Genomic DNA, 12,089 nt, shown 5'->3' with positions numbered 1-12,089 from the left:
CATGAGTAGGGATTAAGAACAATCATCAGTGGATATTGGGTTCCCTAGAACCTTCACCAATGAATTAAGTCTGGATTTTAAAAAAATATTTAAATACAAGATGGAAGCAATTGACCTTCAAATTTTTTATTTTAAGAACAATCATCAAAAGTGACTTGATGAGTATGTTGCTTGTAATATTCAGTATTATGTTTTTTTTAAAAAAATATATTTAAAAATACATTAAAATAATTTTTTTTTTTTTTTTTATATTACCCCATCAAAACTATTTAAAAACACTAAAAACAACATAAATTTAATATTTTTTCAAATAAAAATATTACACTCTCAAACATTTATTTATCATACCAATTAAATTTTTGTTTGGAAACACGGTCCATACAGTGTTTGATAAAAAAATATTTTTTTATTTAAAATTTATTTTTTATATATTTTTAAATTGTTTAGATGTGTTGATATTAAAAATAAATTTAAAAAAATAAAAAATATTATTTTAAAAAACATTTAAATACAAGTTCGAAGCAATTGACCTTCAAACCTTGTGTGGTGTCCTGGGGTGTTCATTTTTGGTTCAGTTCGGTTTTTATAAAAAAAAAAAGTAACAAAATCAAATTTTTTAAAAAAAACTGAAACTGGTTCAAACCGGTTTGACTCGGCTTTTTTATTTTTTTCGGTTTGGGTTCGGTTTGATTTTTTTTGATTTTAGACTTATAAAACCGAAAATGAACCGAACCGGTTGGTTTTTTTTAATTCTAATCGGTTTAATCAGTTTTTTTCATGATTTGATTTTTTTCAATTATTTTTTTTATTTTCTTGATTTAATTAATTTTTTGATTTTTTTAGTTACTAGTGTCCTAACTAAATGACATCAATGAAAGAAAAATCTAGAAGAAAACAGCTAGGATCAATTATTGACACAAACATCATCCATGTGTGACATTTGGTTCCTTGCTACATAGCATCTATGAAAACATCGAAAGATCTGTCTTCGAGAATAATTAGTATTAAGATGATAATTATAAAACTTGTCTCGAGTTTCATCCACTTGTATTAACCTGATTAATTAATGGGTAGAAAAATCAATTTAGTTTTTTATTAAAATTATATTTTAAGGGGTTTTTTATTTATGAAATAATATTGTTCTGATAAAAAAAAAATAGCATCAAGACAAGGCCGATGAAAGGGAACAAGAACAATCAAAGAGCATCATCTTTACCATTTGATACCACAGATCTTCTACAGGATCTCTTTCGTTTAATACAAGTGGGAAAGATGAAGGATGTCCAAAACATGGCCTCACCCTCTTAATTTTTGGTCATCTCATCTACTGCTCTCTTTCACTCCTCCTACACAGAGCTGACAAGTGAAGGGAAGATGAACACCCTCTTCATAGTTTTGACGTTGCTTATCTCTATCTTCCTTCTCCTTACCAAGGGAAGAAGATCACCAAAAAGGGTTCCACCAGGTTCCCTAGGAATTCCCATTGTAGGCCATAGCCTACATCTTCTCCGTGCCATGAGAGCCAATACGGCAGAAAAATGGCTTCAACAAAGAATACAAAAATATGGTCCGATATCAAAGCTAAGCCTCTTTGGCAAACCTACAGTTTTCATACATGGAAAGGATGCAAACAAGTTTGTATTCACCAGTGATAGCAGCACGCTTTCCAATAGCCAACCACAATCTGTCAAGAAACTTTTGGGGGATCGATGTTTGCTGGAACTCAGTGGCCAAGATCACAAGCGTGTGAGGGACGCACTTGGCTTGTTTTTGAAGCCTGAATCATTGAAGAGTTACGTGGGAAAGATGGATGAGGAAGTCAGGATGCATATTGCGACGCATTGGGAAGGCAAGCAAGAGGTCAAGGTATGCTGATGTTGTTATTGTTAGCAAATCTTTACTGTCTGATGAAGAAACACAGGCTAAGAAGTTTTGGTGTTTACCAGGTCCTGCCTTTGATGAAGACACTAACATTCAACATCATTTGCGCCCTTCTGTTTGGGATCGAACGAGGAGCTAGAAGAGAGAAACTTGTGGACTGGTTTCAAGAAATGATAGAAGGGATGTGGTCAATCCCCATTAACTTGCCCTTCACACGCTATAACCGCAGCCTTCAGGCAAGCGCAAGCATTCGAAACATGATGAAGCATTTGATAGGCGAAAAGAGAAGGGAACTTGCAAAGAAGGGTGTTAATCCACACAAAGACCTCATCAGTTGCATGCTTAGCATTCGTGATGAAAACAATAGAGAAGTGATAGATGAGAATGAGATTATGGATAATGTTATGCTTGTAATGACTGCAGGACATGACACTTCATCTGTTCTGATAACTTTCCTAGTCCGAATTTTAGCTAATGATCCTTCAATTTATGCAGCTATTCTGAAAGGTATGCATGACCTTTAATTCTTCTACTCTGCAACCAACTCTCTACTGGAAACCTGAGCTGCATAAATAACGCCAATATGCGATTTATTTATTGTTTTACCACAAACACTGAAATGAATTGTATGTTGATTATGGTTATTATTGCAGAACAAGAACAGATTGCGCAGAGCAAGCAGAAGGGGGAGTTGTTAACCTGGGATGACCTTGCTAAGATGAAGTACTCATGGAGAGTAGCACAGGAAACCTTGAGATTGGTCTCTCCTATCTTTGGTGGCTTCAGGAAAGCCGTGAAAGATATAGAATACGATGGATACCTTATTCCTAAAGGGTGGCAAGTAAGCTCCTCACTTCCCATTCTCTCTTCATTGCTTCAGTTCAGAACATTATTGATACTCTTTTTTTTTTTCCTGATATTTAGATATTCTGGGTTACAAATATGACCCACATGGACAGTAGCATATTTCCAGAATCGTCAAAATTTGATCCGGCAAGATTCAATAACCAAGCTTCAATCCCACCTTACTGCTTTATTCCATTTGGAGGCGGCCCTCGGATATGTCCAGGATACGAGTTTGCAAGGATTGAAACCCTAATTACAATCCATCATCTTGTAACTCAATTTACATGGAAGTTGCTTGCGGATAATTTTTTCAAAAGGGATCCAATGCCAGTTCCAACTGAAGGACTGCCAATCCAAATCATGCCAAAGACAAACATAACATCGTAGTTTTCTAAATCTAAACAGTGGAACTGGTCTAAACTCGTTTGTAGCCAAGAAAACGTTCTGGCATTCCAGCCAAAGTCTTGATTAATTACTTGGTACCATATATCCCACTTGTTATAGAAAGTTTGATGTTATGCATTAAAGCTTTAAAATAAAGAGTAGACTGACTTGATCAGGCTTGATGATTGCTCTTAAAATCCTTTTCTTATATAAAAAAATCGACGCAGTGACGCATTTTGAAAAAATAGTTAATTTAACATAATCACTATTCAGAATTATGTTTTCATATTAGAATCACTATTTTGAATCGTTGTTATGATGAGTATATAATTCCTCATATATTTTCTATTCACTTCAATATTAAGTTAAATATTTAAATCAAATATTTATTCAATTATAATGTATTCATGTACCTGAATATCAACAATATTTGCGTGGAGAATACCATAAAATGATAGATTCCTTTAAGATAACAAAGTTGACAAATAAATACACACGTATCAATATATACATAAAAAAAACCATCACCAACTTGGTATAAAATTTATTGCATCAAGGAGTTCAATTCTTGTTCAAGATAACCTTGTTTATATTGCTTCTAGCATATAAGAAGAAATCAAATTACACTACAAGTTTAAAATTTTGTACTATAAGACATGGGTTGCAAAATAAAAGATACTTGAGGAATCTTTTGGAACACATGAGTACTCATTTGAAATATAAACTAGATATTTTTTTTGCTTTACAAGAATCAAATTATAGGACAATTGTAGAGTGGAAACACAATGGACAACTTGATAGTGAAGCAATTGTTTTCGGTAGAGTTTTCTAAGCATTTGATCCTGCAATTGAGGAGTTCAAGTCTTGTAGGCTAATTATAAGTATGGATGGCACTCATATGTATGGATAGTGGAAAGTTGTTGATTATAGTTATTTTTTCTGCAGAATAAGATTTTTCATTTGGCTTATGTACTAGTTGAAGAAGAAAACAATGTCAACTAGAGATGATTTTTACTACTTATTCAACATCACATTATAGATGATCGTAATAATATGTGTATAATATCAAATAGGCATACTGATATTAAGCATGAAATGACACAAATTTGGCTTGAACTGATTGGATATCATTGGTATCGTGTTAAACACCTCGCAAGCAACTTTAATCACAAATTCAAAGAATTGTTAGCAAATAAAGAGTTGCTTAAGATGTGTTATGAAGTTTTGAAGTGTAAATTTAATATATGGTTTGATGATATGGACAATAGTCATCCAAAAAAGAAAGAACATCTTGCGTGAGAATCAAAAGAAAGATGAACACTTTTTTATGATAGGGGTCACCGATATGACAATAGGACAAAAAACCTTTCTAAATCTTTTAATCATGTTTTGAAAGATGCACGTGCTTTGCCTGTTTTTGCTTTAGTCCAATTAATATTTTTTAGGATTGGTGCTTATTTTGTTATACAAAAAGAGAATGCATATGACTATAATGTAGGTGGAAAATTATGGCCTCCTATTATCCAGCTAGAATTGGATGCCAACATACCTAGATTCAGAGGTCAAACTGTAGTACTTTTCAATGTTGTTGATAACACTTTTCAGGTTCACACCCCTTATAAATGAGGTGTCAAAAATAAAGTTAGACAGATAGTTAAGTTGGTGGATGAAACATACACATGTGGTAAATGACAAAATTATCATCGACCTTGTTCACATGTTCTTACATGTTATGCAGAAAGACATCTTGATATTGCCTAGTATGTTGACTAGCATTTTAGTGTTCAGATGTATAAGAACACATATGAGACTCCATTCCATCATTTACTTGATGAATTGGAGTGGAATGAATATATTGGTCTTCGGGTATACCCAGACCCTTCAAGAAGGAAAACCAGTCGAGGTCGATAAAAATCAACTCAATTGCAAATGAAATGTACACAAGAGAAGGGCATTCTCACTATAGATGTGGCATATGCAGTCAAATAAGACATAACAAAAAAAACTTGTTAGGATGGACAATTGTTATATAAAGGTCGATGTGTTGCGGTTGATCTTCGTTATCTTGATGATGATGATGATGGACTAGTTCGTTATTATGCATTTTCTTGGTTCGAGACATGTTATATTATACTTAACCTGTTATGAGAGACATTGAGCCTGGATGATGTCGTCTTCGAGGATGAGACCACACAGACAGGTGAAAGTTATGTTATTGATGAAGTCGGCCTATCCACTCTTCATCATAGAAGACATAAAAATGCTTAGATGTATTATTATGTTGTGTTATTTTTTTTAGTTAAGAGTTATTTTTATTTATACAACTTTTGTAATATTGTTTTAGCTAATTATCATGTTTATTATCATGTTGTCTTGCATATTATGTATTTTCATACTTATTTTAGATAAGCATGATTTAAAATCATTAATTAACACATGAACATATTATTTAAAATTTCAAATCATCCATTTACAAGTTAAAAAATGCACATTGTTATGTTATGTTATTACCATTATCAATTATCTTTATAATTAATAAATAAACACAATAATTAAAAATAACCCATTGAATTGAGATTATAATTGATAAATAAAATTGATATTAAAACAAGATTTGATAATTTATGGTTTTGTTTAAGTTTCGGTATAGTGATTTAGACTTTGTTTAATGTAAAATCTAGGGTTAGATTTTCGTTAAAATTGTGTTGGGATAATATAACCACTAATCATATTAACATTTGTGTATAAAACATCCACTATTTTTGTTAGTGGTTGTTATTTAAAACAGCCACGATTCACATTATCAGATAAGTGAAAGCATAGTGAGAGTGTGTTATCTCCCTAGTGTTTATTATGTGATATATTCTCAAATCTTTTACCAAACCATGCTGGTTTTGGTAGAGGACCCATCGAAACCAAGGCTATTCTGTCCATATTAAACAAATGAATACGGTGACAACTACCTATCTGCGAGGTGAAACTTGTATGGGCATGGTACTGGCAAGCACTTGCAGACAAAGTATCTTGCTCCTCTCTCGCATGAAATGCAATGGGACAAATGAGATTTTGGAAGCGTATGAAAAATTGGAAGTTTTGACCAATTCTGTTAAAATAACTAGTAGAAGGGGCAACTATGTATAGACTAATTCCGCCCAAGACAAACGCTGCAATCACAGACAGGAATGAGTGGAACAATCGCATTACTAGCCTGCGTTGTGGCTACTGTGTACAAGTGAAAGAATTAACAGCTGAAATCTTCTACACTACCATATTTACTTTCAGTAACAGACCTTTTGCCTGGCTGCTTCCACACATCAATTCAAAGAACAATGCACCCACTGGCATCAAATATTGTTACAACAACAGCAAGAAAAGGGAAGGCCGTTTAGCAATTCTGTGTTCTGTAGTATTTTGGGGGGAGTGATGGGCACCTTTCGTTCATATGGGGGTAAGGATCCATGGTATTGTATTCTGGTAGTTCCATTCGATACTTCCCTTTAATCTGACAAAATGGGAGCTTCACATCATCTCCATCATTGCACCACTTTGGCAAGCGGCTTGAATTGTTTTCAAAAAACCTTAGTGTGTAGGCATCTTTGATCTGCATTGTCAGCAAGAAAATGAATACATTCAGGGTACAGTGACAGAGGAGCAGAATAAATTCAATTATTACATTTCTTCGTTAAAACAAAAAAAGTTTCTTATGGTTCTCTGTTTATCTTTTCTTTCGATTTCCAGCGAGGAGAATACCGATGTTAAAAATCAATTTTTTAATTAAAAACTAAACAGGTATCTGATAAGTGCTCTTGGAAGACTTACCGTAAATTCAGTCACTTGAACAGAGCCAGAAATTGGATCAAACATTCCTGCTTCCTTGTACATTTCCAGAACAAAAGCAATACACGAGGTTGACTTCCCATCAGCATACAACCAATCATCCTGTTCAGGAATTGTCAGCAATTCCCCAAAGGATGACCCACGCTTTTCAACTTCTACCAAGACATCAGGAAGATCAAGGCCCTACATGAAGCACAAAAGTAAAAAAAAAAAAAAATTGTTGATAGAATCAGAACACAGACCATTTGGAAAATAATCCAAGCATAATTTTCTGACTTCAAAACAAAATAAAGATATGTGGCTTCATATTAAGAAATAACCATATCGTTTGGATATGGCTAAAGAGATACAAGATAGGAGTAACAGACTAATCATCTTGACTCCATTAGATATGTGGCTTGGTATTAAGAAATAACCATAACGTTTGGATATGGCTAAAAAGATACAAGATAGGAGTAACAGACTGACAATTTGTAGCAATGTTCTAAAACCCAACCGGACCTGTTGGATTTGACCCATGACCTGGGTGACCCGGGATCTAGGCCAGGCCAAGTTTCAACAAATATAAGGGGAGAATTAACCTGGTGTGACTAGGTCAAAAATCAAGGTTGAACCGTGACCTAGATAAGGGGAAAACCCATTCAAAACCCATTGATTTTTTTCTCTTTTTTTTTCAAAATAATGTTATTTTTACTTTTTTATAAAATAAAAAAAAATTGAGTTGGCCCAAGTCAACCCACTTGACTTGTGACCATGACCAAGGATTTGCCTGAATCGGGTTTAAAAACTATGATTTGTACATATAATATTGGATACAAATGCAAATTTCTAATTTCCAACCATTTATTTAAGCTAATCAGATAGCATAGAAATGCTGGACCGAATTATTAAGATACCTGAGTTCCAAGTCGTTTGTTCAAGGCTTCATTCCACATGTTAGCAGCATATTCAGGTTGCATGTGATTCCAAACTGTCATAACAGAAGCAACCTGCAGGACCACAGAGATGACAATCAAGCCTATGAAGACCAAAAACCTCAAAGTAAAGCTATACATTCAAACAAATGAACTGTTTTGTAAAACTTGGAAAGAACTTCTTTTGACTGGTGTCACTAATTAAACTTCTGAAACCAATATTTTGACTTGGTTTTTTTGATATAAAACTCACCAGTACCCCTAGCAGATCAATTGCACATCTTAAAATATTAAAGGATGATATAACAGCATCTCAATGAAATTCTCCAAGTTTTTTGAAGATGCAACATATGGTTCAAACTTGTCGATGGGTAGTTAACCATCGCAGATGTAGCATACAAATAAACCTAGTGGAAATGGTCACAGTCTGCCAAGAGGGTAGCGCCTTGCCTGACTTCCCAACAGAAAGAACTTCTAGCTTCATTTCATCAAGATTACAAATTCCCATTATAGTATGTGTTTTTCCTTAAGTTTACATCTTAAGTTATGAAGACATCAGCATACAACATCAGGATATAATGCCAAAGCAACTTTCCTAGACAAACCACTTAGAAACAAGAAAATTAATTAATCACCATAATTTCTTCCTTATCTAGGGGTAACAATATCATGCAGATCACAGTTAACCTTTGGGGGGAGAGCGAGAGATGGAAAAATCACGTTGTATGGGATACATAATAATAAGGTACAAGAAAAAAAGAAAACAAACTATAGCAGCGGCACCAATGTTGGATAGTTTCATACCACATGAGAATCCAATGGTGGTGGATAGTTCCCATCCAGAGTGTCTATCCAGCTAAATATCATGTTATGATATCCATAAGGCTTTCCATTCATGCTCAAAGCATACTCCCAAGCAGCAGTCTCGTTGAACTTAGCTCGCACATCAGGGTGCAGAGGAAGCAATGCAATATGTGGATTTGAATCATCCTTATTCAGCTCGAATTCCCACCATTCATCCCAAGGTAACACGGCAATAATATCTTCTCCCTGCGGAAATGTTTAGATTAGCGAGGACTATTAACATGGCTATCTTGGTTTCCCCTGCGACCAACAAACGTCCAGAAAGAATTAAACATGAACATTTTGAGAAATGACATGGACAGTACCACACCTTTTGCATAAATTACTTAGCCTGGGCAGTACCACACTTTACTTAAATTATTGGACAAAAAATAGAAGATTCAAAAAACAGAGGAAAAGAATCCTAGCGATGATGTTAAAAGGTTTACTATCAGTTACAAGTTACATCATTGAAGTACTATATTATAATATAATTAGCAAGTTCCACTTACCTGTTCATTTTCATGTCCCGATTCACCAACCCATAATTTTCCTTCAGAATCCTTTAAGCAAACAGCAGTATGACCAGCATAAGCTCCACTAACCCACTTCTCTAAAGTCTCAAAACCACCCCACCTTCCACGAATTTTTGATATAGCAAGGAAGTCACCAGAGTGAATATCATCAACACTGATGTTGGTAACCCAAGGCTGCGGACGCTGTTCAAAGGTAGCCCCCATATGTTTCTTCAGGAATCCAATATTAGAATTCTCTCCCCATCCAGTATTTGTAAATAAGGGAAAGACATCCCATAGTGCTGAAAGGGTTCCAAGCATCCCTGCCTGCATGAGGAAAATTGAGACTCCCTGGCGTTTCACCTGATTTCACAAACGTAATAATCACAACGACAACTCAAATCTTGGAGCCAAAAGTAGACAGGCTAGCTAATGTATTAAATCCAGAAATGACAGGAAGTACAACTTACATATTCATATTCAGCTTTGCTATCCCACTCTTTAAACTCTAATGTATGTTCTCGAGATAAAAAGTAATAATCCCATGTTACACGATAGGGAGTGGCAAAGACATAAATATCCATACATGTCCAGCTGTGAGCTTTACTAACCTGAACAGCATAAAGACACATTTCAAATCACTACAAGCACAACAAAAAAAAATTGCAATCACTCACGGGTACTAGCACAAATAAACCACCAACACATTGACTAACCAAAGTCAAATTCATACCTTAAAAATAATAAATCCATATACCAAATCTTAAAAATTCCAACAAAGTGAAACAGACTTCATAATAGAAAAGGTAAAATACAACTCAGGAGCAATACTCCAGGCATTTCAAAGCCTGAAGAAACTCAAACACGGTTCTAAAATTCCATAAACTCAAATCCCTATATAAACCCTCCAATTTCAACAAGACAACTAAAATCTAGCAAACTAATCACCTTAATCCTAAAAAAAACTATAAAACAATCACTTTAAATCTACATCCGTGCTAAAAGAACTCAAATTCAGCAGACATTCAAATCAAGCAAACCATGCAACAAATACTCCTATTTTCGACAAATCCATCAAAAAGCAAACCAAAATATCCCCAGATTTACTTCCTTTAACACCCTGATACTAGCCAAAACGAGCTTCGACTCAACACTAAAAAAAAAACATCCAATTCCAACTAAAACCAAACAAAACAACCACACTAAAACCCCAAATTAACTTCCTTCCACACCCTGGTACGCTTCAATTCAATACTGAAATCTAATAAATTCGATAACTTCAAATTTCAACAAAAACAAAAACATCAAAAGTTATCAAGTCTTTATTACCATAAAACAAGAATGTCCCACCATCAAATTAAAAACCAAGATAAAAAATCCTCCAAAACTCAATCAAAACCAACAACTTCAACAAAACCCAAAACAAGAAAACCGAAAAAGTTAACATCTTTAATACCTTAAGATGAAGTGTACCGCCACCAAATTCACTACCAGTCTTATTATGAAACTCCATCCAAGCCCGGTTCTCGTAAAAGCAAGCACCTTTCCACTCACCGGTGTCGTTTAAAGCAGAGGCAGCACCAACAAATGTTGGCAAAAGGTCCGCTGCACCGTTTAAGTAGTTGAGAATTGGCCATGAGACTTTCCTTGGTAACAAAGGAAGCAAGTCCTGAGGGTGGAAGGGTACTTTTATAGCTAAAGATGATTGCGGGGTGAGAAAGAAGAGAAAGAGGGAGATTGTTAGTATTGTTTTCAAAGAGAAAGATGGCTCCATGAGAGAGTCAAGAATTGAAAGTTTGTCTTTCTTCTATCTTTCTTTGTTTTTGCTTGCAGTTCCCATGGAGTGAGGATTGTAGGGGAGAAGAGAAGGTTTGGTCCCCTTTGTCTTTGATTATTTTTTGTACTATGGTCATTAGCATTTTTGTTTTCTCTAATCAATGACATGGCCTAACATTATTGGTTTGAATTTTTCTTTTCTTTTCATGCTTTTTAATTTAATTATTTTTATAGGAAAATGTGTATTTCTTCGCATGTTAATTTATTGACTGAGTTGTTTCCTACTTTCCTCAGAGGTTTGAAGTGTAGGTAGGAAGGACAGATTGAAATAATAATAATAATAATAACAATGTGGAAACATTTCGGAGATACAGCACATTAGATTATTTATTTATTATTATTTTTTTAATATAAATATTCAAATTAATTTACACATAATTCAATTAATTTTATAAATTCTAAAGTTAATAATTATATAACTTTTCAATAACAAGATTATTTATTTTTTAGTTTGGTCGGTTAAAAGACTTAAATATTTCAAAATATTGAACTTTACTTCAAGATTTTCGTAATTAGTTTCATTGATTTCAATCATGTCAAGTATAATATAATATAATTATTATAATTTTATTCTTGTTTATTCTTGTAGTTTTCAAAACCATGAGCATGAGCTTGTCAAACATGTTTTGGAATTTTAATAGTTGAGTTATTTTTTTATTTCTTAATTATTTTTCAAAATTATTTATATTTTCTAATAAATTAATTTCTTGATTTTTTTTTAAATAATGGCCGAGTGTGTTTAAGACAATTTTAGCAAGTGAGCATTTAGAATTCTAATTCTTCCTTGAATATACTCAAAGTTCAAGCTTTTTGCAAGAAAAGAGCGTTTTGTAGATTTTAATGACTAATTATTACAGTTATTTTTTTCATTTCTTAAAATTCTTGACACTTCAATTTTTTTAAATGTATTAATTTTTTTAATTTTAAAATTTTGCAAAAAAAAAAATAACATTGAGAGTGATAGAATAAGTTCATGTTTGAGAGTATGATAGTTTCTGTTTTTTAGATGTTTTTGTCTTGAAAAAAAATCAAA

The 12,089-nt window shown here is 33.5% G+C and overlaps 2 protein-coding genes across 2 annotated transcripts; one reads left to right on the top strand and one right to left on the bottom strand.

Moving 5' to 3' along the window:
• Nucleotides 1-1,181: 1,181 nt before the first annotated feature.
• On the top strand, nt 1,182-3,308 carry LOC133703848 (cytochrome P450 716B1-like). Its single transcript, XM_062128551.1, has 4 exons — nt 1,182-1,866; nt 1,947-2,388; nt 2,535-2,722; nt 2,806-3,308. Exons 1-4 carry the CDS (start codon nt 1,375-1,377, stop codon nt 3,112-3,114), a joined length of 1,431 nt encoding a protein of 476 aa, XP_061984535.1. The 5' UTR covers nt 1,182-1,374; the 3' UTR covers nt 3,115-3,308.
• Nucleotides 3,309-6,286: 2,978 nt separating this feature from the next.
• LOC133702721 (uncharacterized) lies at nt 6,287-11,123 on the bottom strand. Its single transcript, XM_062127056.1, has 7 exons — nt 10,677-11,123; nt 9,691-9,831; nt 9,218-9,583; nt 8,667-8,912; nt 7,845-7,937; nt 6,931-7,131; nt 6,287-6,712 (listed from the first exon to the last, which is right to left on the bottom strand). The coding sequence occupies exons 1-7, from the start codon at nt 10,992-10,994 to the stop codon at nt 6,497-6,499; spliced, it is 1,581 nt and encodes a 526-aa protein (XP_061983040.1). The 5' UTR covers nt 10,995-11,123; the 3' UTR covers nt 6,287-6,496.
• Nucleotides 11,124-12,089: the final 966 nt, after the last annotated feature.

Source organism: Populus nigra, chromosome 9 (genome assembly GCF_951802175.1).
Source record: "Populus nigra chromosome 9, ddPopNigr1.1, whole genome shotgun sequence".
Classification (NCBI taxonomy): domain Eukaryota; kingdom Viridiplantae; phylum Streptophyta; class Magnoliopsida; order Malpighiales; family Salicaceae; genus Populus; species Populus nigra.
The sequence above is the reverse complement of the archived record's forward strand: the minus strand, read 5'-3'. Positions and strand labels throughout refer to the sequence as shown.

What these genes read in the sequence shown, in the direction of transcription:
- LOC133703848 (XM_062128551.1), top strand. Translation starts at nt 1,375, where the DNA reads ATGAACACCCTCTTCATAGTTTTGACGTTGCTTATCTCTATCTTCCTT. An exon ending in TTATGCAGCTATTCTGAAAG is followed by an intron (nt 2,389 to 2,534) that starts GTATGCATGACC and finishes TTATTATTGCAG; the next exon opens with AACAAGAACAGATTGCGCAG. An exon ending in TTATTCCTAAAGGGTGGCAA is followed by an intron (nt 2,723 to 2,805) that starts GTAAGCTCCTCA and finishes CCTGATATTTAG; the next exon opens with ATATTCTGGGTTACAAATAT.
- LOC133702721 (XM_062127056.1), bottom strand. Translation starts at nt 10,994, where the DNA reads ATGGAGCCATCTTTCTCTTTGAAAACAATACTAACAATCTCCCTCTTT. An exon ending in GCAAAGCTGAATATGAATAT is followed by an intron (nt 9,584 to 9,690) that starts GTAAGTTGTACT and finishes TTGTGAAATCAG; the next exon opens with GTGAAACGCCAGGGAGTCTC. An exon ending in ACAAACGACTTGGAACTCAG is followed by an intron (nt 7,132 to 7,844) that starts GTATCTTAATAA and finishes TGCTTCATGTAG; the next exon opens with GGCCTTGATCTTCCTGATGT.